Raw genomic sequence first — 26,959 nt, forward strand, 5'->3', positions numbered from 1 at the left:
TGATTCTGATGTTTCAACCTCTATCCTGGATTTCAATGAGACTGATTCGGAGGCTGCTGGGCCTCATGCATCCTGCTGGTAACACATGCCCACTGGCATGTGCGGGCTCTGCAGTGGGACCTGAAGTCCTAGTGGGCACAGCATCAGGGGAATCTTTCTGACCTGATCTAGATAGAGGGAACTTCAAAAAATCTGCTGCGGTGGATGCTGATGAACCCCGATTGGGTCAGCAGCAGACCTCTCTTTCTTCCCCACCTAGATCTGACTTTAGTGACAGATGCGTCACTCCTGAGTAGAGAGGGCCATCTGGGAGATCAGAGGACTCTGGTCTCCGGGTGAGTCTCAGCTCCACATCAACCTGTTCACGGACCACAACTTTGCCATAAGGCATTGCAACAAACAGGGTGGTGTGGGGTCGAAGACCCAACCTCAAGAGGCCTTGGGTCTCTGGACATGGCTGGAATGTCAGGACATATTCCTGGTGGTTAAACATCCGGTAGGCCTCTCTGAACGCCAGGGAAAACAAACTCAGCAGTCGATGCCTAGCTGATCATGAATGGTGTCTCCATGGTGCAAGGTCTCTGCAGCGATTGGGGAGAACCTTGATTAGAACTATTCAACACTACAGAGAACGCACAATGTCAACACTCTGGAATTTCATAGGCAACTCTCACCCAGGCGCTCTTTGCCTCGAGTGGAGTTCAGGCCTCCTGTACCCCTTTCTGCCGAAAACACTATTGCCCAATAAAATCAGGAACGGCCTGGCCCAAGCCATTCATGTGGCTTCGAACAGACCAACCACAATATGGTTTTCCAAACTCATGAGCATCGGTCCTCAATCAGGCTGCCCCTTATGGAGGATCTAGGGTCACAACAACTGGGCAGATTCCTGCACATAAACCTGGGCAAACTCAGCCTTTATTCATGGAGATTGAGTGCCAACAGTTGACAGTTCGTGACCTCCTTGCAGACGTCTGATGTCATTCTGGCAGCCAGATGTCCTTCATCCAAGGCAGTATACGCCTGCCATTGCGACAAATGTGTGGCTTGAAGTGCTTCCAAAAATGTTGATCCTCTTTCTGCACCTTTGTCTGACGTTTTATTGTCTGTTCTCTCATTAGGCCGTCAAGGTTTTGCTTAGGCACAATTAAAGGGTATCTTGCGGTCACATAGACATTCTTACTGGTCCAGGATCAGCCTTCCCAATTTATGTCACCCATTGTGCCTCGTTTCCTAAAAGAACTAGAACATGTGTTCCCTCCAAAACCCTTCATCATGCCCCAATGTGTCTTGAACCTAGTTTTGACTTTTCTGATGGGCTCATCTTTTGAGCTCATCTTTTGAGCTCATGCACAATTGCCCCCTACGCCCTTTTACTATTAAAACAGCTTTTCTTGCGGCCAGTGCATCAGACATGAGAGTTAGTATTCTCGGTGCACCCTCCTTGCATTACTTTTTTCCTCCAGACAAACTGGCTTTGAGAACGTGTGCCTCTTTACTACCTAAAGTGGTGACATCCTTTCACGCAGGCCAGACCATCACTGCATATCTTCCTTGCTCTGCCCCACCCTTTCAAAGAGGAGGAACAACTCCACTGCCCTGACCCAAAAAGCGATTTATCATATTACATCGATCATACGAAAGAGTTCCGGGTGGACAATCAATTCTTTATTGGATTCATCATGGCAAAGAAAGGAAAGGCCGTGCAGAAATGGACTATCTCCATATGTTTTGGTGAAGGGTGTGAACTGTTTTTGGAGTGAGGACGTTCCGCCTTATTTATCATGCGAGTCTTTCAATGCGACCAACTCTAAATCTTTTGTGATCCCAAAACAGACAGCTGGCAGAATCTCTGCACCATGGAGGAGTAGATGTGCCAATTGCCTTTCGTTGTAGGAGATTGTTGGCTTCAGTCTTCGACAAAGTTCAAGTCACCTTGGCAAAAGCGGTTGGCGGTTCCACAACCTGGAATGTTTGTAGTCGAGAAAATTACCTGGCTTGACTCGTTCAGTTAGTCATAGGATTCTAAAATTTGCACACCGTGGACCATCTCTGCCTTTCTAATGTTACAAATGTCGATATCTGTGCCAAAGCCCAAACTCTCAAATATAAAATGCCTAGTATTTTTTTCTTACGGGTCTTGAAGGTTTGCAGTTTTAACACAAAGACATTTTGTGGTCTAAAAAAGCTGCAAATCATCAAGAAGTCTCAAGTCTACTCTAAGGTACCAACAATGGCAACACAAGCATAATTGACATGGTGTTCTGTCCATACTGCCCCAAAAAACCAAGAACAGATAATGCCATCATCTCTCAGTATGACCACAACACTTTGAGGGAGAACCTCACGCAAACTGAGAATGGGACAAATATTGACACCATTTGCAGAAAGGTTTATTAAAGGCATAGTTTTGGGAAAGTTCAGAAAGAAAAGTCTCTTGTGGTACTAATCTTGTAGGATGATGCTTTTTAAAAATTCCTGTGCTTAGCTTACATGGAAAGGTAGTATATGCATCTAAAAGGCCAATGTTCTGATAAAAATAACAAATTAATGAGTACTAGAGGCAGTGTAAAATAATTTTTCCACTCTCTTGTGATGTAGAACAGACTTTAGACTATCATCTCTTTCGTCACTATCTTCATTTTGGGCCACATTGCGTTCAGTTCAGGAATCGAATAAGCATCTTATAGAGACTAGCGTTTACAGGTTTTATTGGTACTCAAAATCTGAAAATGGACCGATTACAAAATATTGCAACATAAACACACAGAAAGACAATTGTTTTAATTAACTTGGTTTATTGGACGGATAATTCTGGTTAATCTCTGTAATAATTCCACAGACAGATAATATACAACTGAGCATAATCATATTAGTTTTAGTATTTACACTGACTTTTACACAACAAATAATTTACATGTAGCTTACCTACAATACACAATAAGTAGACTAGTGCCTCAAATCAGACTTGGAAAACAGCTTCATGAGTGAAAAGCTGAACATGTTACCCCGCCCGCTATGGAAGCGAATGAGGGGTACTACCTACAGCTGCACACATTTAGAAAGCGCCTTGTGCAAATGGGTGAATAAACGTAGTGAGGCTGAGTCAGACAGTCGAAGAGGTGAGGGACGGATTGTAGCTTCTTAATACTTCCACATGGTTAGGTTTGCCTACTTTATCTAATTTTTCAAATACTCTATCATGTGCAGACATTGTGTTCACTACACCACACCACAGGTCATTTGTCTTTCTCTGCTCCCATCATTAAGGTTTCCCCACACAAACAGAGTTGTTTCAGCACTAAATACACTTAGGAAAAGGTAGCCGCCCTCTGGAAATACACAAATTAACTTTGCTAAAAATTAATTTAAGTGATGAAGGACCATTATGTCTTCAGAGTAATTTGTTTAGAAAAAATTATACTGGAGGAAATTTCAATGGGTTCATTAATTGGACCGTCTGTCGCGGTTTGCCAACTTATTCAACTCTCTTTTAGAGGGCTTAGACAGTAAAACTGTAAAATAATAAAACTGAGACTGCACTACAAATCTTCCATTCGGGTTATACAAGTCATCGATGGAGGTGGCGTGTGGACCTCCTGATGGATGAAAATACAATGTACTGATTGAGCATGTGTGTGATGGACAAATCCAGTGAAAGATGATCAGCAATGGATGAAACACTGATGCAGCAGAGGCAAACTGAGAAGGGGTGCGCAGGAGTGATGCCGGAAGGCAGTAACAGAGATGAAGAATGGAGATCTGACCGAAAGGAAACATCATATGGTGACCCACCATACCTTCTCCCAACAGCAGTGCACATCTGAATGCACATGTCCAGTCAACTAGCATTGCTTCGCGTAGATACTGCTATGTTGAAAACTGAGGTTGTGAGCATGTAATTATCCACCAGGCAAATATGATAAGAGGGCTTTGAAGATAAAGTGTCTCTCTGCTGCAAAAGACTTCCAATTACCTTATAGACAGGGAAAAGATGACATAAGGTAACAGAAACCTTAGTTTTGAAGTGTACTCAAGCTAGTAGCATGTCAATGTTACAATGTGGTGGAATTACATTGAGACAGTAGGAGCCCGACAATGGTCAGTTTAGGCCAGTGGCAGCCCAAAGTTGACAAAAGATACAAACGGAGGTCCCCTGGTATCAATGTAAATCCTCTCACCTTTCATTGCATGATGATGTTAAATGTTACTGTCCAGTGCATTGTCTCATATCTATTACACACAAGCCTCAGAATCCTCCCAAGTGGAAGGAAGCATCAGTTTCAAGCGATTAGGCAGATGTCTGGTCAAGTTACCAGTTTAGTTTGAAGTAGAGCATAATAATGTATGCTTGAGCAAGGCCTCCATGTAAGACCCCAGAACGCTTTTGCTATTCTACGAACATTTGCTGTCAATAGGATCACAGACTTTAACCAAAGACAACTGCAAGTTATTGCACCATGCCTTTTGGCGAGGCTGTGGAATGAGCTATGAGTTTATTAATTCAGGGCTTAAGTGTATCTTTTGCTTTTCTTTAACTTTCTAAATTTCTAAATGTGCAGCTGTGGCTCCCTCAAATGCAGGAATCTACCTTATCCAGCTCTGACACCATCCACTGTTTCCAAGATCTTTCTTAGATAAATTCAAAACTGCTTTTTGGCTTTTCTAACTAAGCCTGGAGTAAAACAAAATAAAAGTATACAAGCAAAGAACAGAGCAATGGACCAGTGCGTAAGACTATGCTACTCTTCAAAACAAACAGCGTCAGTAAGCAACCGTTTCAAGGATGCTTTGCCAATAGTTGAGCTAAAGTAATTTTTATATTACATCAGTCGTCATCATCAGCATTACAAATACCTGATAAAACTGGAAATCTCTTCCCTCGGTTGCACCTCACATTCTGCCCACCCCATGATGTATTTTTAGGGAGCACTGGTGCTGCTCAGTCTCTTCCTACAGGGTGTTGTTACCTTGCTTTTCATATACGACGAAAACAAATGTTTATTTTTTTAACCTAAAACAATTGCCTTTCATTTCAAAGAAGGATCCAAGCAAGTCAGCAGAAAGTGAATCGACAGTCTACCTGCATGCAGTCTGGTCTTCGAGCAAGCATTTATACAAAAGTAATAGCACCAAGAACTTTTACTGCGGTGCATGACAGGTGATCGACCTCTCGCATAGATCGAGTCACTGTATGTATGTTGAGCATATGTCAGTACATCAGAGCAACTGTCGTATGCCTGCACGAATGACCAGGTCTTCCCAGGAGGATGTTGGTGTCCCTTAGTTTAGCTCATACCCCTTGGGTCATGAATGCATTTCCACTTCCAACCTCGTGCACTAGTCTGCTTTCTCCCATCACTACCTACCGCTTTCTTTACACGACCGGAGACTAGGCATGCAAGGTGATTGATGAAAAAGGGGAACATAAGAGCATCTAACAAGGGCTTCTATCCTCGCCAAGTTCTCAAGTCAGGGCTTGATGATAAGTCAGTCAAGCATCAGGCCCTCAATTTCAATGCTGTGCTTGGGAATGTCTGACAATAACCTGTGGGAGCTGATGTTAGGGCTCTTCTGAGGGACCTGCAGCTATTGGAAGATAATTTTGCTAAATTACCTTGAAAAAATCTGAAAGGAAAAGTGAAATGGTAAAGCTGCCCAGTTTGCTATCTTTGTTCAAATTCGCTCAGTGTTAAAACAAGTCTTTTTTCCAAATCAGATTTTCCTGCATAAAAACAAAAAGGTCAATAAACGACATAAGCCTTTTTATGGTCATAAAGCCTACTATACTTCATTGGAATCCTATTCTACTGCTTATTGCCGCATAGGGAAGCAGTGCTCGGATAGCCAGCTTCGTAAGTCCAAAGGCTACATGACGGTCCTCTGTGAGATTATCAATTTAAGGGGCTGGATAAGTGGAAGAGTGTTGATTGATTTTTAAAAACTAAAAATGGACATTTTCCAGAAAGAGTTTAATATAATTTTCAAAGACACCATAAACCATCATCTCATGAGGGTCTCACGATCGCCTACATGTCTGCGGAGTATACTGTAAAGGCACTAATACCCCAAGGCAAATGTGCTGAACGAGTTACTGTGTTCATATATCGGACGGAGCAGTGATCCATGAACGCTGGATGCTTGTTTGAGGGATTGCATATAGGCAGAATAAGAGGTGAATTCAGCTGAGAGATTGTTATGGTGGGATTGGTGTCCAGGGTGCAAGGAAGACTGCGATATTCGAGTAACATGCAGCGTCCCTCTGACATCACTGTGTTCTGCCACCACCTAGTAAGGTCAGACCGCTTTGAATCCTACAACTTTAAGGGATGGATCCAGCAGTTCAAAACTTGGAAAGTTGTGTATTCAATATCAAATATTCAACAAAAACCAGGTGAAACAGAGATCACTTCTCTCCATTACAAACCAATTACTGTACACAGTTATGCTGCTAGGTCACCCTAGAAAACATGACCAGTGTGGGTTTTTCCAACTTGACATCCAAATTGACTCTACAGTTGAGGAGTTTGAGCTAAGCAAAACTGGGCTGGGCGAACAAGTACTTTAGGTCAGTGATATGGCAAGTTCTCGCCCCATCTCCAAGAGAAATAAAAGTGGGCACACTTGGATGATCAACCAAACAAAAGCCATGTATCTTAAATACATTACAGTACTATTTTTATCTCAATGTCAGTACTAGATTAAACTCAATGGAGTGCTTGTAACTGGAAAAAACGCAACATCTTCCAAAAGCAGCCTTTTACTATTGGGAGTTTAAGGGTGACACGTCAAACATGGTTCACTCCATGTTGAAAGCTTACCCCTGCAATCAAGCTGTGTTTACCCGACAGCTGGATTTACCACTGCAACTGTGTACTTCTAATTCTTTGGCCATTTAACAGCAGAAATTTCCATATACCCCCCCTCCAGGATTTGTCAGTGACCTTTATCAATGCTTTGACTAAATGAAATACCCTCTACCTTGGAGTGGTCATTAATTTTTAAGTTTGAGAAACAGAAGTGCAAAGTTAGTTTAAAGAAGAACTGGCCCTTACTCAACAGAGTATACGGTAAAAAAAAAAAAAAAACATGAGCAAAATAAATGTGAGCAAGCATCATGGAAGGAGACCGTACGAGCAGCGGGTGGTAGCAACCATCCAGGTAACACAGGATTCAGTTTCGACCTTGACAACATCAGATGATGAATTTTTACTCCTATGTTTCCATTATTTTCAGACTCCCATCACCCAGACGTTTACCGTTCAAACACACACACACACACTATAATGACACGATGAGTTGGCACTTGGCAAAGGGTCTTTTGGCAACCCGCCACAATCGTGCCACTACCCTGCGACACATTCGCTCCCAGAGTTCACCTTCCGGTCCAATGGATGCCTTTTATAGGCTAATACTGGTCCGCTATACCAGCTTCCAAACTTGCTCTTCTTTCCACAATCTCTTCCTGCTGTGACTTTGGCCCCAGCCTGCTCAAAGCAGATACAAAACAGTGTTGTCATATGGTACCAATCACGTAACTTCCTGCTTTACTCACACAAAACACAAAGTGCAAAGCAATAAAAGTAATTCCAGTTTGAAATAAATTAATGTATAAAAATAAATATTTTAGCAGCAAAGACAGAGGAATTAATTATAGGCAGCGGTTTGTTACAATCATAAGTAAAAAAAAAAAAATGACACGTTTTTCACACCGGACGTGCCAACGTAAGGCTTACTTCCTTTTACATAACTGCCTTTAGTCAGCACACCCCAGTGCAGTGTTCATTCACTCAACAAACATTGCTGGTCAATCCAAGCAACCAATCACCACTACAGATGGTGGCACAACCACCACCATACTTCAAGGAAAGCCTGTTGGAACCAGCCTACAATGGCCTACCATTCTTCTAGACTGAAAAAGGCTTTCCCTTATGTCAGTTTGGAACGAGGAGCCCTGACATCAGCTTAAAAATTCAACATGCAGGCTGTCACAACAGACGTGAATCCACCTAGCGCGTGTAAATTACACCCGCATACCGGTATCATGTCCACATAAATTGCCAAGCCTGAAACACTGCCACATTAGTATATGTTGGCACATTAGAGTCCAAAGCAGTATTTGCCTCAGGCATTTTGTAATCTGGCCATAAGTCACCAATCCTTGTGTGTCAAAAGAAGGGCCGAGCGCTCAATGCTGATGACGTCATTACAAAGTTGAACATAACCACTGTCTTTATGCTTTTATCACAAGTGGGGCACAAATTCTGTGTTTTAAAATAGTGCCGGTGGAGCACCAAACCAGTCACTGCACACCACTCCGTAGAAAGCAGTCTGCCCAACAGCGGCTCTGCAGGACATTCTTACGGCACAGATCAGAAGATTGCACCCGCTTGTCCCTGCTCCTTCTCGACTTCACTCCAGGTCTATGTGGAACTCTGCAATGTTGAGGATACTAACACAATCCGGGTGAATGCAAGCAATGTCGTAGCTGATACACTTCAATAAGCACCTTCAAAGATCCAAAAGGGTGACCTTAGCAGTGGCTCGGGAAAGAGAGGAACCTCAGGTCTACATCCGAGATGGTAGGAGTTACCAAATTTGAGCTCTAAGCATCAGACGGGACATGATCGTTCCCACCCTTAAGTGCTGGCCTCACTTGCTGCAAAGCCTCGGGCGTGAACATGGAAGGCTGAAACGGCAGAGAAATTTGTCTCCAATATAAAAGGTTTTTTACAACCTTGCATGTCCATACGGAGTCCAAGCTCCCTTCGCTCAGCATGATGCCCGATCAGAGCACCAGAGGTCTCAGACCCCCCTTGTTGGTTCTCCTTTCGCTATAATATCTTCTGAAATGCCACATGTAGAAAGTTCGCTCGTAACTGGGGCTGTAGTCTTCCTAACAGTACGTGTTCGGCTCCTATACCTATTCCTCCTCTTCCTCTGGCTCAGAGGCATAGGCTTCCAGGCTCCTCTTGGCAAGCATCTCTCTCCGCGCCTGTAGCCTGACACATCTTGGGCAGGATTCAGACTTGAAGCACCATTTGTGATAGCAGGCCTTGCACTCTAGAAGGGGGAACAGGAAAAAGAGAGGCATGAACGTTAGATAGAGCAAGTACTTCGGGAAGGGGATCTCACATTAGAACATGTAATATGGAACACTGGACATAATGCAACCTGTGAATAGTAAGGCATAGGTAAACCCATCACAGGGTAACCTGACCATCAACATTACGGCCATGGACAACTAAGAGGTTAAGCACGGGAGGGATGCAGAGCATGATAACAGGAATTGGTCCAGAACCATGTGATGGAACGCAAATGCACACAAAAGGTGAGCATGGCGTAGTGGCCAGAAATCGAAAATTACACTGAAAACAGGAAGCAGCATCAGTGGCAACATATTAAATCTGGTTAAGGACTTTGGGATTGTAGCTGGAACCAAGATGCTGGGAGATGAGGGAAGAGGTAAGGATTCATAACCTAAAGGAAGTCAAAACATTGACTATATCCCTGTGAACACTTTCTACCAAGGAGCGTCCTCTGTATAGCATTTTACAAAGTAAAGTTATCTAACATTGGCAAAGACATTATGTCTTGTCTTTCGGACCTATTGGCTTTCCAAATGTTAATTCAATCCTGTGCTGCATTGGCAACAAATATTGTTTAGGCAAAGCAGTGGATACACAATAGCTCAGCACTTACCCAAAAATCAATATATAACAACTAAAGTAATGCAATGCAACATCTGAAATACTAATTCAAGATGAAATAATCTCCCAAATAAATGAATCAAGGCTTCAAGTTCTTGTGAAAAATGTTTTTCCTTTTTTATTCCTTTTCGTGATATTTCTTCACCAAAAATGTTCTTCATAAAAAACACAATACAATGTTCATAGCCATAGCCTAGGCACAGCAGTGCCGCATTTGACAAAAGAAAAAGAAAAAAGATGCAATGACACAGCCAGCATGACGGTGTGCCAGTTAATAATAATAAATAAATAAAATATAGCTACCGCAAAGGTGTTTTTTTCTTTTTGTTAAGACAGAGGGTCTGGCAGAAATATACTGCCTGGCCCTGCAAAACATAAAATACACACCACACACACACACAGGAGTGGTTAGGTAATAAATAAAAATAAATTCGTTAGAAAGAGAAAGAAAGAAAATGAAGGCAGGCAGTGGAAGTAGTACACAAGGGAGAAGCAACCCAGAGCACGGAGGACAGGGTTGCTTTTCGCAGGGGAGATTCACATATGAACGAGACCTAGAAAACTTGTGCACTATCACGGAGTGCTTAACCCAGAAAAAGAGTGGTTCCCTAAAGTGACCAGTGGAAGGAAACATGTCAGCCAATCTAAAGGATGGTAAACAATGCTATGCTCCAGGGAAGGAGCACTCACAGGAAGAGGAAGGACAGTCAAAGAATAAGAAGCAAGCAAATGAGTGACAATAAAGCCAACGGGCAGGCTGTAAGCCCACTATAAGTTCTTGGTGAATCCACATTAGGTATTTCGCAACCAGAGAGTTTATGCGGTCTTGTAGGCGAGACCTAAAACCGGTGTCAAGTGTCTGGAATCTTCCTGCATGAGAGAGTGCACCCTGCTTAGTGTGCAGTCACAGGATCTAGCCAACAATGACGTGTGTCAGGAGGTTTCAGGACTCAGGGTGAAGATAATTAGAGGGGACTAGTAATATCTAACACTGCAATCAAAAAGAGGGACAGCTGCATAAGATGACACAATGAGAAATTAAATGCTGTTGGCCTTGAAATGCGAAAGGACATGTATTAGATAGATGAAAAAGGAATCCAGGAGTGTTCGGTACATGCTAGTAGTATGAAGGGGTGGCATTTAGTTACAATGCGAAACGCAGACAGTGTCACATGGAAGGCCTGCATGGGGCAACAGGTCACTGCATACAAAAAAACAGTGGGTGTCCCAATAAGGATGGGAATCTCTGTTCTCCATGGTGGTCTTTTTCTGGTGGTCAAAGACTCTGGTGGGAAATGCCCCCTGATCTACATAGGGTTATCGTGGCAGGCTTTACTTCTGGAACTGGTTTTCCCCAACCTTAGGGGTGACAACAAATACTTTACTGAGTCTTTGCATTTTTCAAAACTAAAAACTTAGTAATGCTTTTGAGCATTTAAGCATCAGCAAGTACTGAACTGACATCTCAGTTTTGGACAGCAGCTCTACTAGAAACTCCTCCCCCTGTTTTGACTACTTGAGGCTGCATCTTATGATGGTTAGCAACCTTCTGGTTAACAGGATGATGCACCATAGTGTCATCACGGGAAAAAACGTTAACAGGGTAAGGCTTTAAGCCAGTGTCATCCTGTGGGTCAACTTTATAATCTTTCCGGGATCATCCTCATCCTTGGACAGCAGAGGCTCTGAATATGGGTCTTGCAAGTGAAAGATTTCTTCGATCCGAGTCTTTGTCGAAAGAGAGGACAGAATGCAGAGGTGACTGAAGAGACGTGGGGTTTATGGTGGTGGACGTTGGTGGAATGTATGTGGCGGACTATTCCTTTTATCCCAACATTTCTTTGAAATATAATAGAACTGTAATTCTTCAGATATATGCTCCTCAAAAATTAACTCTCTCTTTCTCCCTAGTGTGGCTGTAGAGTGTTAGGATATTAATGCGAGGGAGGCCTAGTTCGAATTTCACCTGTGGAAGGGAGTATGTATATTTTAAATTGCCTGACTTCAGTCCCCTTCGGAGGCTGATGGTACCGGGTGTTCACTCAAATCTGATCTTGGCACAGAGACCTTTTTTGGAGCTTGCTGGAGAGTCTGGGCCATGCTGGCATCAACAAGTGCAGAGGCTGGGAGCACTGGCCAAAGGCTTTTCAGGAGATCGAGGAGGTCCCTTGGGGTCAAGAAGTCTTGGAGCTGTGAGCCGAAACTGAAGGTCAATGCCTTTTGGGGCTCATCTCAGGGCTCAATGTCCGACTCTCTCAGAAGCAGTGCTCTGACTCTTGCTGAGACAACTTATGAGGTCCATCCAGAGTCAATCATCAGATATGGGTTTTGGAATAGGAGATCGGAGTATGGTTTTGGTACTGGGCCCTTGGACTGGCTGTGGGATTCCAGCCTCGTTGTCAACACTGGGGCTCTCAGACATTGGAACTTAAACGCTTTGTACCTCTAAGGCGGCTGGAATGCCCGACTGGCACCTCCTTCCTCTGAAGATTTGTCGATATCTAAAGAGCAGAAGATGTCCGGAATGTTGACAGGGTCTCCATGTTGTGATGTGCTCCCCGAAACCGGTCCCAGGATTTTTGTTTCTGGTCCAGGGAAGACCCGGCTTGGCAGTCCAGGCTGGACTGTTCCCATGAGGATCAGGGTCAAGACAGATTTGCATATGGCTGGGTCCAAACTGGGGAGGCGAAATGAGGAAAAGAACAATGGCTTTAACCCAGATCTCTTGACTGGTGGTAAATGTTAGATTAATTCCGCATTTCGTCCATCATTTGTTGCCACAATGATGTGCTCAGCGGCGCTCTTGCCAGTATGTTATTGCTATTTTTTTTTTTAATGCCTTACAAGCAGAGCAGGGAGTGAGTTTAAAGAACCAGTGGAGATCAGATCATGGGCATTTGGTATTAAACCCTGGGCAAAAAAGGAAGGGCACTCTCTCCATGCCACCGGTCCCCCAACAGTTATTCTCAGTATGACCCAAGTCATAGCCAAGAACCGCTCCGGTGCAGTTCAGAACCAAAGAGACACACTTACTGGAGTTGAAATAGTTTTTTCGTCTGACAATGGCTCCAGATGTCCCTTAAGTGGAGCTTAAAGAAGCGAAGAAGGGGTCACTGACGGCCTGGAGCTCATGCTGAATATGTGAATCCAATGATGGGGAAAAAAAATGAGGTGCAGGCTTTGTCCTGGTGCAGTATGAGCGAAGGGAAGAGTCACACGATATCTTGAGATTGAATACTTCTTCAAAGAAAAATAACTTGCAAACACCAGTGCCCTACACTAGATAGAAGTATGCACTGCATGTTTATCAACAGCAATACTTGCTATAAACATCAATTTCTCCATCAGTTACATTAAGAATGGAGCAACATGAATGTGGTATCAAAAAAATAGGCTTCTTACTGCCTATGCCCTGCTGAACTACATCTGCAATCTAACAGGAATAGTACAAGTCCCAAACATGGAACATATAATTCCTTGCTAATCTACCCCTTCCCAGGACACCTGGATGAATAAGCTGAACACCAATACAAGAACTATGGATTCGTCCATCATGCATTGGTACCAAGGAACGTGCATTGGTACCAAGGAACGTGTATTGGGAGATTTCTGGCCTCTCCTGCTGAGGCACAGTCTCCTGTCATCCCAATTTCCTCCACAAAATTGTTCATACCTAAACCGTAAAAATGACATTTCAGGGAACAGATCCATCTTACAAAATAACTCACCTTCACACCTCTTGCACTTATTCAACTCGAAAGGGAAAATGACATCATCCTCGTTTTGACAGAACTCACAGATGAACCCCTTGGCCTGGCAAAGCTGCAAAAATAATGGTGAAAGCAAATGTGAACAGAGAGAGCTATGGAGGGGAGGACTACTTCAGAACCTTCAAGCAGCATTAGCACATGTTCACAGACAGCCCTGTGCTATCAGGCGTTTAACAATCTTCAGTTCACCTGTTCTTCGGTGCATTCTGCCAATATATACATTGGTGCTGCAACACGTCTGAGGTTTTGTTAATCAAAGCAGAACGGTAATTGCATTTATCAATGTCCACTAAAGATATACAAAATATTATATTACTACTAATGAAATAATACTATATTACTCTCCAAAAATGTAAGATTTTTTTTGCATAATCTTTATTGGAATTTCGCATTAATGCACAGCAGGGAATATTAGGACTACTTGTTTGCAGAGAAGGACCAATAACTCACCAGGCATTTCTGAACATGCAAGGCTCCTGCTCTTATAAGTTCTACGCAACGGGGCACAAGTTCACCCCGTTTGATGGCCGTGAGGTCACTCAATGAGTAGAGATGGAGATCCTCCGTCAGATGACCTGGCAAAGAGTCGAAAGAATCCAACAGGCTATAGAGAGAGAAAGAAATGTAACCGAGGATGGTTAATTGCACCCTAGTGATCATCTGACATCCATTCTAATGCAAATTTCAAAACGTCAGGCCCTTCTCTGCCCCAAGCAGCTCCTATGAAGGATAACTGAGGTTTAATGATCTGCTATTTGGCTTCTGAATGGAACTTGGCAGTAGTTACAACAGTGTGAAAATGCATCCTGACCAAATCGCATTTACGCCCAACTTGAAGTCTGATTAGAAAAGAGAGACCTCTGCTTAAATGCATTAGCTGCTTGCCAAGTAACAAGTTACTTTCCTTTGGGTAACACTTTTCCTAGTGGATACATTATATAACTGCATATTCTTTACCTTCTGATTTTCACCAGGTGTTTAACTCTATCTAGAAACTTTTTTCCAGCAACTGCTCTTGAGTGCCAGTAGGTAGCACCATTGGACTCAGCAGCGACTTTGCCCCGTCGCTTAAATGGACGGCGCTGAGTCATACATAGGTGGCACAGCTTTTAGCTTACAACCAAGCATTCAGCGCACTCAGAAATGGAGCTTCAGCAACAGATTTCAAACTTTGATAATGTGCAAAATAGAACTACAAGACCACTGCACTGTACTAGGTGGAGGGAGGTCAGTGAGGGATCTGCATAGAATGCACTAGAAAGTGTATTAGGAGAGATAAGTAGCTTGTTCTTCTCATGGATACTTCTAACCACATATTCCTCAACTTTTGAATACCTACCTAAGCAGACCATCTCAAAAGGCAGAGTGTCAGAGCAGTGGGTAGACTTCACACTAGGAAGTCCAGCAGGACCAAGCGGGCAAAATGGCCTACATTTTGGACAAGAGTGTTTTGGCAGCAATGTTTGGTGAAGGTGTGGACGAATGCCCTTGTAGCTGCCTAGTACAGCATATGTTCAGCAGCGGAACAACCGTGTCCAAGGCCGTAGTGGTGGCCTTGGCTCTGGTATAGGGAGTCTGAAGACCCTTGGCCGTCATCTTTTTGGCCACGCATAGCACATTTTTATGCAAAAAACGATTCATATTGCTACTGTCTGTTTCTGGAATGCAATGGACTGTCCAATATGGAAAGGCAACACAAGTTTAGGTAGTAACAAAGCCATGGCTCACACAATCAGCTTGTGCGGAGGGAAATTGGTATATGGTGGGTTTCACAGACAGTGCTTGCAGTTTACGGATGCAGCGCTCAGAAGTAATTGCAATGATAAAGGCAGTTTTAAGAATCAGTATTCTCAAGGAACAGCTGTGCATAAGCTTGAAAGTTGAGCACATTAAGAAGATAAAAAACAAATAAAGGTCCTATTACAGCATAACAAAACAGCACAAGACGAAAAATAAGTGTAAGCCCTATCAAAAGAAAAATGACAGCTGGCGATTTAAATGAAGAGTGCTGATCTGGCTATAAAGTCCTAAAGGGCTAACAAAAACCTCTACTTGTGCCAAGGCCATGCCTAGTCAAAGGCTGGACAAACATAAGGACCGCGGGAAGTTTATAATACAGTGGATCGACCTGATAGTCTTAACACCAAGCCACAACCGTTGTCCATCGTCCAGAACAGATCAACTTCGTGGACAGATGGCGAGCTGCCAAGATGGCATTCACTAGTTCACTGGGCAGATTGAAACCACTCAGTTGGTACAGCTCAATTTCACACACTGAGATATACATTGTGGATGACTGGGTGTAGAACCCTGTGCTGGTTGATGGGGGGAGTAGACCCGCACACACAACGAATTACCACTCCCATAGTGCAACCTACATGGTGTGGTATCCAGCCTTGCATCAAAAATGTATTTGGCCGTGTCTTGCCCATCATGAACTGTTCGTCTGAAACTTCAGGGAAGGAGGGCAAGGTTTAGCTTGTCACATCCCAGGGGAGATGAGTGCATCTGCCTAAAAGGAGGCTCCAACAAGCCGATCACAATCAGCGATCATAATGCCAAACTGGGGGAGGAGAATACTCTCTTGCAAAGCGCTGTAGGAAATGACCATCTTTTGTGTGGTTTCCCCCAAATGTTTGCCCTGTTTTGTTTGCTGTAGAAATCTGTGCACTTTACCCCTGCTAATCAGTAATAGGTGGTTGATGGAAATGCGGGGTGGCAATCCTAAACTGTTGTGGTGATCCATCTCCCTACAGGCTATTAACTTCATAGGGGAACACCATCCTGGGACTGACCAAGCCAATGCAGATGGTCTTTCCAGGTTGTTCAGCCTGAGCGATAAGAACTCCCACAGGGGTGAGTAGTAGTCACCGCCTTCTGTAGTGGGTACCCATGTAGGAAATTACCATCTTTTGCAAGACAACCCCCCAGATTTTAGCCTTATAAGGGACACCTACTCTTTAGAGAGTCTGCACGTCTTAAACATGTTCTTCATGTGCGTCAGTTGAACCCTCATCATCTGTAATAATAATAAAAACATTTGTGATTAGCTCATTTTTATCATCCTTATAGAACAAAAAAACATCAACAAATGTGACCAACCAATACATTTCCTTACAGCTTGGGCAATTGTGCCTACTTTTCATTCCGCCACCCCCTTCTCTCCATAGCCCACTAACTGCATCACAAACAGTGGACAATCCATTAACCCTAGGCTCCTCCAGCCTCGTTGAATCACTTCAGGAACACCAAACAACACTGCAGGTAATCATCCCATGGCCCCATCACATGGTGTAATGCAAAAACCACCGCAATAAATGCTGCCAATCTACTCAATCCATTTGACCCATTCTAGAAATGTAAATGTGCTTTTCACCATGTGCTTTTCCACCCATTCAGTGATCTCCCCCCCTTTAAAATATAAACTAAATAAATAAAATGTCTGCTAGTGGGGTGAATTTGGCAATCTATGTCAGTCGTAAATGTGTTGCAGAATCTTGCCATGCCAGCTTACATTCCAGGTCCTCTTTCTGCCACTCATGCAGATAAAGGACAGACAATGTTAGACAGCCTTATAAAGAAGAATTAATGGAGGGAGGGAATGAGTGAGGAAGACCAAGGGTTGAAGAAAAAGCAGAGGTAGCAAGAGTAATTAGGAAAGCAGAGTTTGGAGACAAACAGAAGTTGCAGAGCTTGTGGAATGGGGAGAAGACCGAAAAGCAAGGAAGAGATTTAGAAACGCAAGAAAAGAGTGGAACTAGAAAAATGTATCAGAACAAATACATGGTAAACAGTTAAGATTTGAGAGAACAGGGGAATTTAAAAAGAGATACAGTAGACAGGAAAGAAAAAAAAGAGGCTGAGGGGGAAGAAGCAAAGTAATGCAGGCTGAAAACGCAGACTATATGGAGTGGGAACAGGTCAAGGAATTAAATATCTAACAATCACTAGAAGAGATAAATGGGAGAGTATATATTTGAAATTGAGGTGATATGGAGTATAAGGGTGGAAGGTGATGATCTGAATCTTTAAGCAGGGCAAGTAGTGGCAAAGTAGGACATGTTCTTGCTGAAACAGAATTCTAGGTGGATTCTCATGAGATTCTAAACAGGACGCTTTGAGGCAGAAACAAGAAAGTCATGTGTTCTTACCCGCACTTGATCGAGAGCCTTCACCTTCCGATACAGGTTGCTGTTAATGTCTTGCATGTTAAAAAGTGGATCGTTCCAGATCTTTGTGAGTAAGTCCTTGGAAAAGTTGCTGACATAGTACTTGCTGAAGTCCCACTTGCACAGGATGCGGCTTGGAATGGGCATTAGGGCATTCTCATGGCAGCACTGGCAGAAGTACTTGCCCAAGTATTCACAATAGCGAAGCCTTCTGATGTAATCTATGTGGAAGGAGAGGGTGGCGGTCAAAAGAATTAGTCTGGGACCAACTTCTTACAAATGAAATTTTAAAAGACATTGTGAAGCATTAACATTTATCACTGTGGAAAAAGCAAAGTGTGAATGTGTGACGGGTCAGCATTGACTCCTCTACAGAATGAATCCAGGGAAAATAGTAGACAATGGGCTATCTGTAGGAGTACGTATCCACCAACATAGCGAGAAACAGTGGTTAAAAGTTACATTCAAATGATGTCCTGTGGGGACTCCTGTCTTGTCACTTAACAAAAAGTTACGTATTTTTAGGTTAATGGAAATGCACTCTTCTTTGGCTTCAGATGCACTTAGATAAAACTGAAATCCTAGTGATCAGAAATGAACTGTCACCCTGGTACTCTACCCCCTGGGCTTGGGGCCTCAGAACCATGAAAGTATGTAAAACCTTTGGGGTTCAATCCCAATTTTAAACTTTATCACCAAATGTCATCTGTAGCCCTCTCCTGCTCCTCGATATTCAGTAAGCTTAAAGCTTTTCTCTTCTAGAACACTCGTTAGAGCATTGTGCCAGGCACCATTGATTACTGCAGTTCCCTGTACTGTGGTACGTCTACGCAGCAACAATATAGGCTGCAAGTATTCCAAAATAAAGCTGTTCGAGCGATCGCTCAAACCTCCCACTACTTTTCAGCCAAACCCACTCGCCTTAAACGGCACTAGTTACATATCCTTAAAAATATTATTTTCAAGTCATTTTTGATTGTCCATCAATGTCTGTATGGATACGATGCTCAAGTCTTAAAAATCAAGTGTAATGGGTATAAGCTAGAGAGCATTCAGTTCATCTAATGCTAATCTGCTACAGGATCCTCACTTCCATAAATCTCTTTTCGATGGAAATCAGTTTCTTACTTCATGATGTTATGGTAACAGAATTTATATAGCGCTCGTACACCAAAAGGTTCCTAGGCCCTGGAAGAGGTACCTGTTAACCAAATAAAGCCAGCAGTCTATATTATAATGGATTAGGTGGAGAGAGATCAAGGTTTTTCTCCATCGTAATTGGTCGGTCGGACTCGCCGAACGTGAGTCAGAAGGAACTAATTCAGTCATTGTAATGAGGCCCCAAGTGTTTGGGACGGTCAAGATCATAGATGGTTTACTCCAATAAACTTGAAAACAGTGTACTATCACAGCCACCACCTTAGCAAGTCTCCCCTTAGATACTGCGAGAGACAGGTGCTTGCGATTCTTACAGACCAGCACCAGCAATTCATTTGTTCTTGTAGGGCATCAATTTTTATTAACTACTCTGGTGTGAATTGGACCTTGGTCTTTCCATGGAAAATGAAAACTTGTTCTCCTTCTCTGTTTCAGGTTCAAGACAATTAGCCTGCAGTATAGCGTGGTGAAAGGGATGCTTAACGATGACTGACACTTACAAGTTATGGAAAGTTTGAATTCCAGCAACACAAACTCGGCTTCTACCATCCTAAGGTGGATAAACTGGTAATAACAACACCTGTTATTTACAGAACTTAGAAATGCAGAAGCACATTACAAAGTGCCTTGTAAAAACAAGTTATTAGTGTGATTAGTAGTTACAAGAGTCAATATGGAACAAGTCAAATTTTTGTTTCTCATATAAATAAGTTGGGAAAAATTATATTTGTTTTCAGATAAGAGGTTGCGCGAACACACATATGTGTGTACGTATATGTGTGTGTGTACACACAAACACACACACACACATTGTTTCATTAGGATTTAATTTATGTTTTGCACTTTCATCGGAATCTACAGGAAGGATTATCCAGTAAGGCAGCTCAGTGAAACATTTGACGCTGTGGCTGGCACTTCCCTATGTTTCTTTAACCATTATACAAAATTTCGTAGAACACATATTTACTTTCTCGATATGAGGAAACATCAGCATGTAATGTCTCCTGCGGACTATCATTCCGGATTCACTCCCACAGTGTACATGTCAATTTGGAAACTTGTATCACAAAGAATGATTAAAAGCAAGACGATTATTTTGATAACATTTGATCCCAAGTCTTAAGTCAATATTCACAAGAAAGGGTCAAGGTTTATTCCTGATAAATCAGTTTACTTTGTGTTGATACAAAAACTAATATCGTAGTAAAAGGAGGAGGTAAGTTTTTGGCAGATGTAAATGTAATCCTAATAGTTTTTTTTTTTGTCTTTGACACTTATCTTGCGGGCAGCATACCGTAGGTCTCAGATGTATTTTCAGACGGGATCCCCCTGGACTATTAGACAGTTATTGTGGGTGGAGGGTGCTTGAAGGGGATGTAAGAAGTATTTTGACAGGAGCTCATTCGGGGTCTGTGTACTCCGAGTAAGAAGGTGCCTCTGCAGGAGTAACAGTAACCGAGCCGCACGACCATGGTGTTCGCTATGATGGGAATGGACGATTCGGTCAGAAGAAAGATTTCCACGTTAATTCAAAGTACGTTAGTTAGTACATCTGAGGGAAAAAAAGGACTATACAAATAGGAGTTGGTTGTTTGATAGCTATTAATTAATCAATTTTAATGTATTGCTACAGTAAATGAGTGACTTTGTGATTTGTTTTTAACTCTTTTTTTGAATAGTTGCTCATTATGCATTGCAGAAAAGAGTGAATACAATCAGCAATTATACATTGCTCTGCATTGAATCAAGTACACAGTACGAGCATCGGCCAGAGATATAGATTACCCTGGGCACTTTTATGGCCGTATGATAATTCAGTTAGACAACAGTCCAAACCGTCGTACAGCCTAATGCGCCGTCAATCATGCGATCACTATATCAATGCCTCCGAAATTCTCGCCGGCTCCCCACAACTTTTCTTATTCTTTGGGGCACCCTCTGATTTTATAGATTACTTCTTCCGCACTTTGACACGAGTCAAGGTCTGCCTACTATTCTTCAATATTTGTAAATAGGCTTGCCCCCCCACTTCCTTGCAAAATTGCACTTTGTCACTACTGCTGGCAACTTCAGCCTAATCCCCGTTTAGCGAGGCCAATTCTATTCCCCCATATTGCCAGTAGACTCCTTGATGTTTGAGATATTTGGTGATCTTTATCGGAATAGACTGATTTGCCGCTCAACCCCTTTTGCAGATCCACTGTACTAATTCAAGTTGTGGCTCTAGACTTGAACCAAAGTTTGCAGATAGTTCAACTCTCTGCTTTTGTTCATGACGTTCACTGGTTTTGGTGCTACCGTCTCCATGTTGGAACATCCTTGAGTAAATGTAACCACTTAAGTTAAGGTAAGCTTGAGGTTTGTGAAATTGGAGACTGGACTGAACGAGGTAGTGTTTGGTTTATGAGGTATACCAGCAGGCGTTCAGTGGAAGTTGAAGCTGCAGGAGGATGATGGTGGTCTGTGGGGTTGTTGAAGTTAGATGTACTGAGGCATTGACTGTCAGAATATCCAGGTGGTCACTAGTCCGATTCATAAGGTTTTGGGCTAGAGATAGGTGGAGGAGGTCTGCTTTTGGGACATACCTACTCCAAAAGAATTGAAACAGACCATGCATTCTACAGGAGTTTGGTGCTTGAGGTACAAAGAGTTGAGCTCATGAAAGATGTCGGGCATTGGGATGATTACTGCAGGGGAGGAAATTCCTATATGAGATGTTTTCCTGAAAAGTGGCAAACTGAGGGAGGTAGGAATTGGAGTTTAAAAAGGGCGACAGCCCTGGAGAAGGAGAGCATGTACTAAGTGATGGATGGATTTACCTGTCCCCCAGAAACAGGGCACCAATGGCAGGCAGTCATGGCCGTCAAGGAACCTAATGCTGGGGCTTAGTCAAGATGGCTCAATGAATCTTCCTGAGATGCGGCCATTTTGGATCAGAACAGAGTCCTGCATTTTTCAGAATTCCTTATGTATATGGAACGTTGGTGTGGCAGATTGATCTACTTTGGTGGTGTGTTAAGAGGTGCCTGAAGGAGTGCTCTATAGAAGTTGAGGGCGATTGGGTACCATGGGGTACTTTTGAAACTGTTCATGTCTATGTGAGTTCTAGCCAATCTACTGAGACCACTAATGTGGTTGCCCTACCCAACAATCCTAGATAGTCAAAACTCACCATTTTGCTAACCTGAGCTTCCTATGCACAAATCAAGTTCACTAGTACACAGACCCCTGCTCAAACGTGACCTATGTATTCCAAAATCTGGATCCCTCTACCGACAGTAGTAAAGTGCATGCAGTCCTTAACAACACCGTCAATGTAACACGCAAGATTTTGACATTCTGAAGTGGCTAAATGCACAGGGCATACAGCACTATATAAAAACAAAACTAAATTTGGAGATTTTTTTTTTTTTTATATTTTAAAATTTTTATTTGGTAATTTACAGTTGCAGATACAGACAGAGAGAAAAACAATTTTAAAAAAAAGAATTCAATAAATATAATAACCAGTCTATGTAAGCAGGTAAATTATTTTGGATGAGACAATAATACTAAGGATATAACAAAAAAAAAAAGAAGCTATGACAGTTTTGTCCTGATTATACTCATTTATCCACAATCTCTAATATCATTTTTCCAATTTTCAATTGGTTTCCAGATCTCAATACCACGTGATCTTGACTTTGTTCCTTTACAGGCAAAAATCGCCTTCTCTTGATTGTACATACCTAACAGCCGGGACAGCCAAATCTGAAAGTTAGGGGGATCGGCATCCTTCCAGCGGGCCGTTAATGTTATTCTATATACTGCTGTACCCAAGAAGAGGGATACTTCTTCCGCCTTAGTATGGCTCAGAGTGTTATCGTAGCCCAAAATATAGAGGGTGGGAGATTCGGCTACTGGATGCCCGAACACTTCCTGCCAGAACCCAGCAATCATTGTTCTTAGTACTAGTAGTTTATCACATTCATAGAGCATATGTAATAGGTTTGCCGCTGCTTTACCACACCTTGGACACTCTGAAGTAGGCCTTATCCCCCAAGAGTAAAGTTTGGCGGGAGTAAAATATAAATCATAAATAGTTTTATAGAATTGGGCTTTCAAGTTAGAAGACATAAACAGCTGTGTCGATAGTAATTTGGAGATTTTTTAAAAAGGTTTTACATAGAAGCTTTCCATTCTCCTAGGGGTTACTTTACATGTTGCCACAGACCCAGAAATGATAGTACCAAGTGATCCGTGAGTCACAGTGTTCAGGCAAGAGCACAGATGGAATTTTGTGGTGAAAACATAACATACAAGATGAAGATAAATCCATTAGAAAAGAGTACCAGTGAAATGGCACACTCACCAGGCTCTGTTCGGATGCCGCAGCCTGCACACCGATAGTTCTGCTTGGCCACTGCCACCTTCCTCCTGGAAGGCAAGTAAATCGTGGTTGGAAGAACTTTAGGATGTTTGTTTAATGGACAAAGAGAAACTCACTCAGCCCAACACTTGCATAATAACCATATTAGCTGAACTTGTAAAAATCACTTATGGTGGTCATTGTGGCTAACACTATCCAAAGCAAGGTGTAAAAAAAAAAAATATTAAAAACTATTATTAATACCAAGTTAAACGTCCTATCTGGCTGGGGTGGAGGAATGCATGGCATTTTTTGAGGAAATCCACATAAACCTTATTTATAAGCAACAAACGTAAATGAGAGCAATATACCTAGTCAGCTGCTAACCTAAAAAGGAAACGTTAACCAACCTGTAAGCTTCTGTTAGTAGCATGCAGAGCTGTAGATTCACCGAAATTCAAAGTATTAACAGCCTCCTGGAGATTCAGAGACGACATATACATTCGGGTTCTGAGTTGTACTGTGAACCATGGCACTATAAGAACTGCAAGTGTCCTTGGGCTGGAGACGAAGTTTCCTAGGTGTGTTACATATGCTTTGCTTATAAGGCACTAGATTACAACTACCAATTATGAACTGCAGATTAATTATTCATTTAATAGACTAAGGGATGGGACATGTATGCTAATGCTCCAAAAAGTAACCAAAGTAGGTAAATTGTAGCGACGCTCACTCACATATCATTATCTGACTGTGATAACTCGGCGGGAGTTGTGAGAAGAGAACTCCTTAAATATTGCAACCCTGGAGGACTGATCTTTATCTATACAAGCATTTGTCATTGTATAGTTTTTGAGATTCAGAATGCGTACTGGCAATAAGAAAATTAGCAAGCTAGAGAAAGTTTAATTTACTGCATAGCAGGTGTTATGTATGATATTTCTGCATGCATATGTATTTCTAATGCAGAAACCCAGAGAGAGCATCAGTGGAGAAGAAATCACATGGACCTAAGTCCTGACCATTCCACATATTCTTTATTTTGTACCAAGCTCTGTGTAGCAGCACTCTGCTTCCAGCCGCCCTGCGTCACCACTAAACTGAAATAAATATATTACGAAGTCAAACAAACGGACTCTAAGGAAATGCGGTAACACGAGTCATGGAGCTCCCGTTTAGGAGTTGGCTGCCAAATCACAGTCAAAGAATGACAGTTCGGGGACCTTACATAGTACACTAGTAGTGCATTAATGAGCATTGCAGCCATGGGCTACTTTATGCTTTTTTTTGTTAATTTCCTGTCATGGTGTAGTATCCTGGTTCTAATATGGTTCATGCTAAGCCAGTGGAATTGTCTATGCCAGTGGAATTCTCCCTGAATGGTGTAAGATAGAATGTTGTGGGTGAGAACCTTGAGTTGGAGAAGGGCTGAACAGCTTGAAATACTACAACCTGCTTGGAGTGAATAACTACAATTTTATGGCGACGAGGATGGTATTGTAGTAATTCACTCCAAGCAGGTTGTAGTATTTCAGGAGTAGTTGTTGAAGTAGTTACAACATTCAATCTTGCATCATTCAGGGAGAAATCCTCTGGCATAGAGAATTCCACTGGCATAGCATGAACCCTATTAGAACCAGGAGACTACCCATGGCCTCAATCAGCTCACAAGGATCAGTGCCTTCATGGCATTTCCTCCAGGCTACATGCATACATGTCTATTCTTTTATAAATGGGGAGTGTGGGGGGGATAATTCCAGCACTCTTGAACACTCAGATTAGCACTTTTTCAAAGTGAGGGATGCTTCTAGTTATGAAGAAATGCATAATCTACAGAAGTTAAGTTGTGCTACTTACGTTGGCGCCGTGTGGATGTTGAAGATGATCTGAGGTCTAGGAGGTGCCCATTCCAAATTTCCTCTCACCCTGATACGCAGTTTAAAAATGTCAGCATGCTCTCCATCGTCTGGAGAAATCGGCAGAGAGTCTGGGATTGGCAAGAGCTGTAAAGGATGAGAACAAAAGCTTTCTATTAGAGGCAACCACAAATAAGGTTAATACAGGCAACATTAACCAGGAGCCCTCCGGCCTCTAAAAAAACCCCCTCATCAAACTTTTATTGACCACCCAACTTGGACTTGTTCGTAATAGGATCAATTTACATGTAATAACGCTTCTTTCCAGGAAAAGGTTACAAGTTGAGCATTACTCTCTGGAAACCAGAAGTTACTGAACTTTAGAAGTATCTAATCAAAGCTTGTTTACATAATTTCCCACTCTCAAATCTCTTATCTTTCTTTGTATCTGTATTTTGTACTATTCTGCAGGTTTGAGGCCTGGTATGAATATTCTAGTTCATTAACGCACTCTTTCTCCAATTGAATTACACTATCACACATTGAATGGTGTGATCTCACTGTTGCTAGACTATTTCCTAGTTTGAATGGGGCATGACCTGCACTTCCCGTAAATATGGATAACTACAATTCAATATATGTGCCTACTACTACAGCAAATTAACCTAATTATCATCTGCTACAATAAAAGCTGTACTATTCTTGCTGAACTACAGACCGCTGAAGCTATGTGCGGGATTACATTTATGTTAAAGATTCAAACAAAAAATCTATAGAGTGCTTCAAAGGGCAAAGGTCTTATCACAAGCACTCAAAGTCCATGAGAATGAGTGCATTTCATGCAGCATTAAATAAACTAAGAAACTGATAATACTCTATATCAGGCACAAACTTCAATAATAAACAGCCTCAAATATAATATGCATTGATAACAAACGGTTTAGCACTCAAGTACCACGATTCGACCAGGACAGGAGCAACGCAAACAAGCTGAGATGTAGTCCATGCTCTAAAAGCAGCACCAAGGGTTGAAGACTACCGAGAAATCAGAGTGGAGAGCAAGTAATGCACCATCTGTGTTCCTGAATTGCAATAAAAAGCCAAGTGCAAGCTAGTCTTGCTCACCTGGCAGCAGCCAACTGGAAGACTGCGGACTATAAAGGGACATTAACATCTTCCTTTATGTTTGCAGTCAATAAGAAACCTTTAAATTATGGTCTTAGACCAGAGATTTGTTGAACCTAAATCTAGTTTTTAAACTCTGTAAACTATTTTCAAAATGCTTGGCGACCATGTCAGAAAAGAGGACAACCCAGTAGGTTCCTAGCAATTAGGATCTAAATGGAAAAGTAAGACTGACTCTGAATTCATTCCGATGCAGGATGTGGCGAGGCACTAGTGTAATCAACCTGCTGCCATACTTTAGCTCAGAAAGACCTAAGTTCACACATGCAGAGGATTCCAAGACGACTACTGAAGTGGCTCAAGGCTGAAGAATTTAGCATTGAAGTATTGCAAGTGGGAAAAAAGTTATTGAACAAGACTGACAAAAATTTCCACAACCACTGAGCAAATAATATGGAACAGGTGAAAAGGGCCAGTGGTACACCAACTTGGTGCAAGAGAGAAGTACGTTGGAGGCTACACCAGATAACAAGCATTGAAAATGCAATAGGTCTCGCATTAGGAAAGTTTGAGATATTGGTATTGTAAATGACACACTTTGTATTTATGTTTTGTTTTTGAAAATCGCGAAATTAATAGCTTTGTCATTTACAATGCCAGTAGTTATAACTTTCGCAAATGTGACACCCATAGCATTTGTAATGCAATATGTGTTGTATTTACGTGACTTACATGTATTGATATTACAAATAACAATGGCTTTTTATTTTTTGAAATAATTAATACTTAAATAAAAGTTATTGTAATTTATAATGGCAATAGC

At 42.1% G+C, this 26,959-nt stretch overlaps 1 protein-coding gene across 2 annotated transcripts in view; it reads right to left on the minus strand.

Moving 5' to 3' along the window:
- Nucleotides 1-2,781: 2,781 nt before the first annotated feature.
- Nucleotides 2,782-26,959, minus strand: part of RUBCN (rubicon autophagy regulator) — a 170,595-nt gene continuing 146,417 nt past the window's right edge. For both annotated transcript variants that reach the window (XM_078666321.1, XM_078666320.1), the window contains 7 exons: nucleotides 25,013-25,158; nucleotides 23,159-23,223; nucleotides 17,632-17,870; nucleotides 16,438-16,499; nucleotides 13,931-14,084; nucleotides 13,439-13,532; nucleotides 2,782-9,063 (listed from right to left, as the gene is read on the minus strand). In XM_078666321.1, the coding sequence (XP_078522447.1) occupies nucleotides 8,924-9,063; nucleotides 13,439-13,532; nucleotides 13,931-14,084; nucleotides 16,438-16,499; nucleotides 17,632-17,870; nucleotides 23,159-23,223; nucleotides 25,013-25,158 (900 nt within the window). In that variant the 3' untranslated portion in view covers nucleotides 2,782-8,923. The remainder of the gene's footprint in view (nucleotides 9,064-13,438; nucleotides 13,533-13,930; nucleotides 14,085-16,437; nucleotides 16,500-17,631; nucleotides 17,871-23,158; nucleotides 23,224-25,012; nucleotides 25,159-26,959) is intronic.

The sequence above is a fragment of the Lissotriton helveticus genome, chromosome 11 (genome assembly GCF_964261635.1).
Source record: "Lissotriton helveticus chromosome 11, aLisHel1.1, whole genome shotgun sequence".
In the NCBI taxonomy this organism is placed as follows: Eukaryota; Metazoa; Chordata; class Amphibia; order Caudata; family Salamandridae; genus Lissotriton; species Lissotriton helveticus.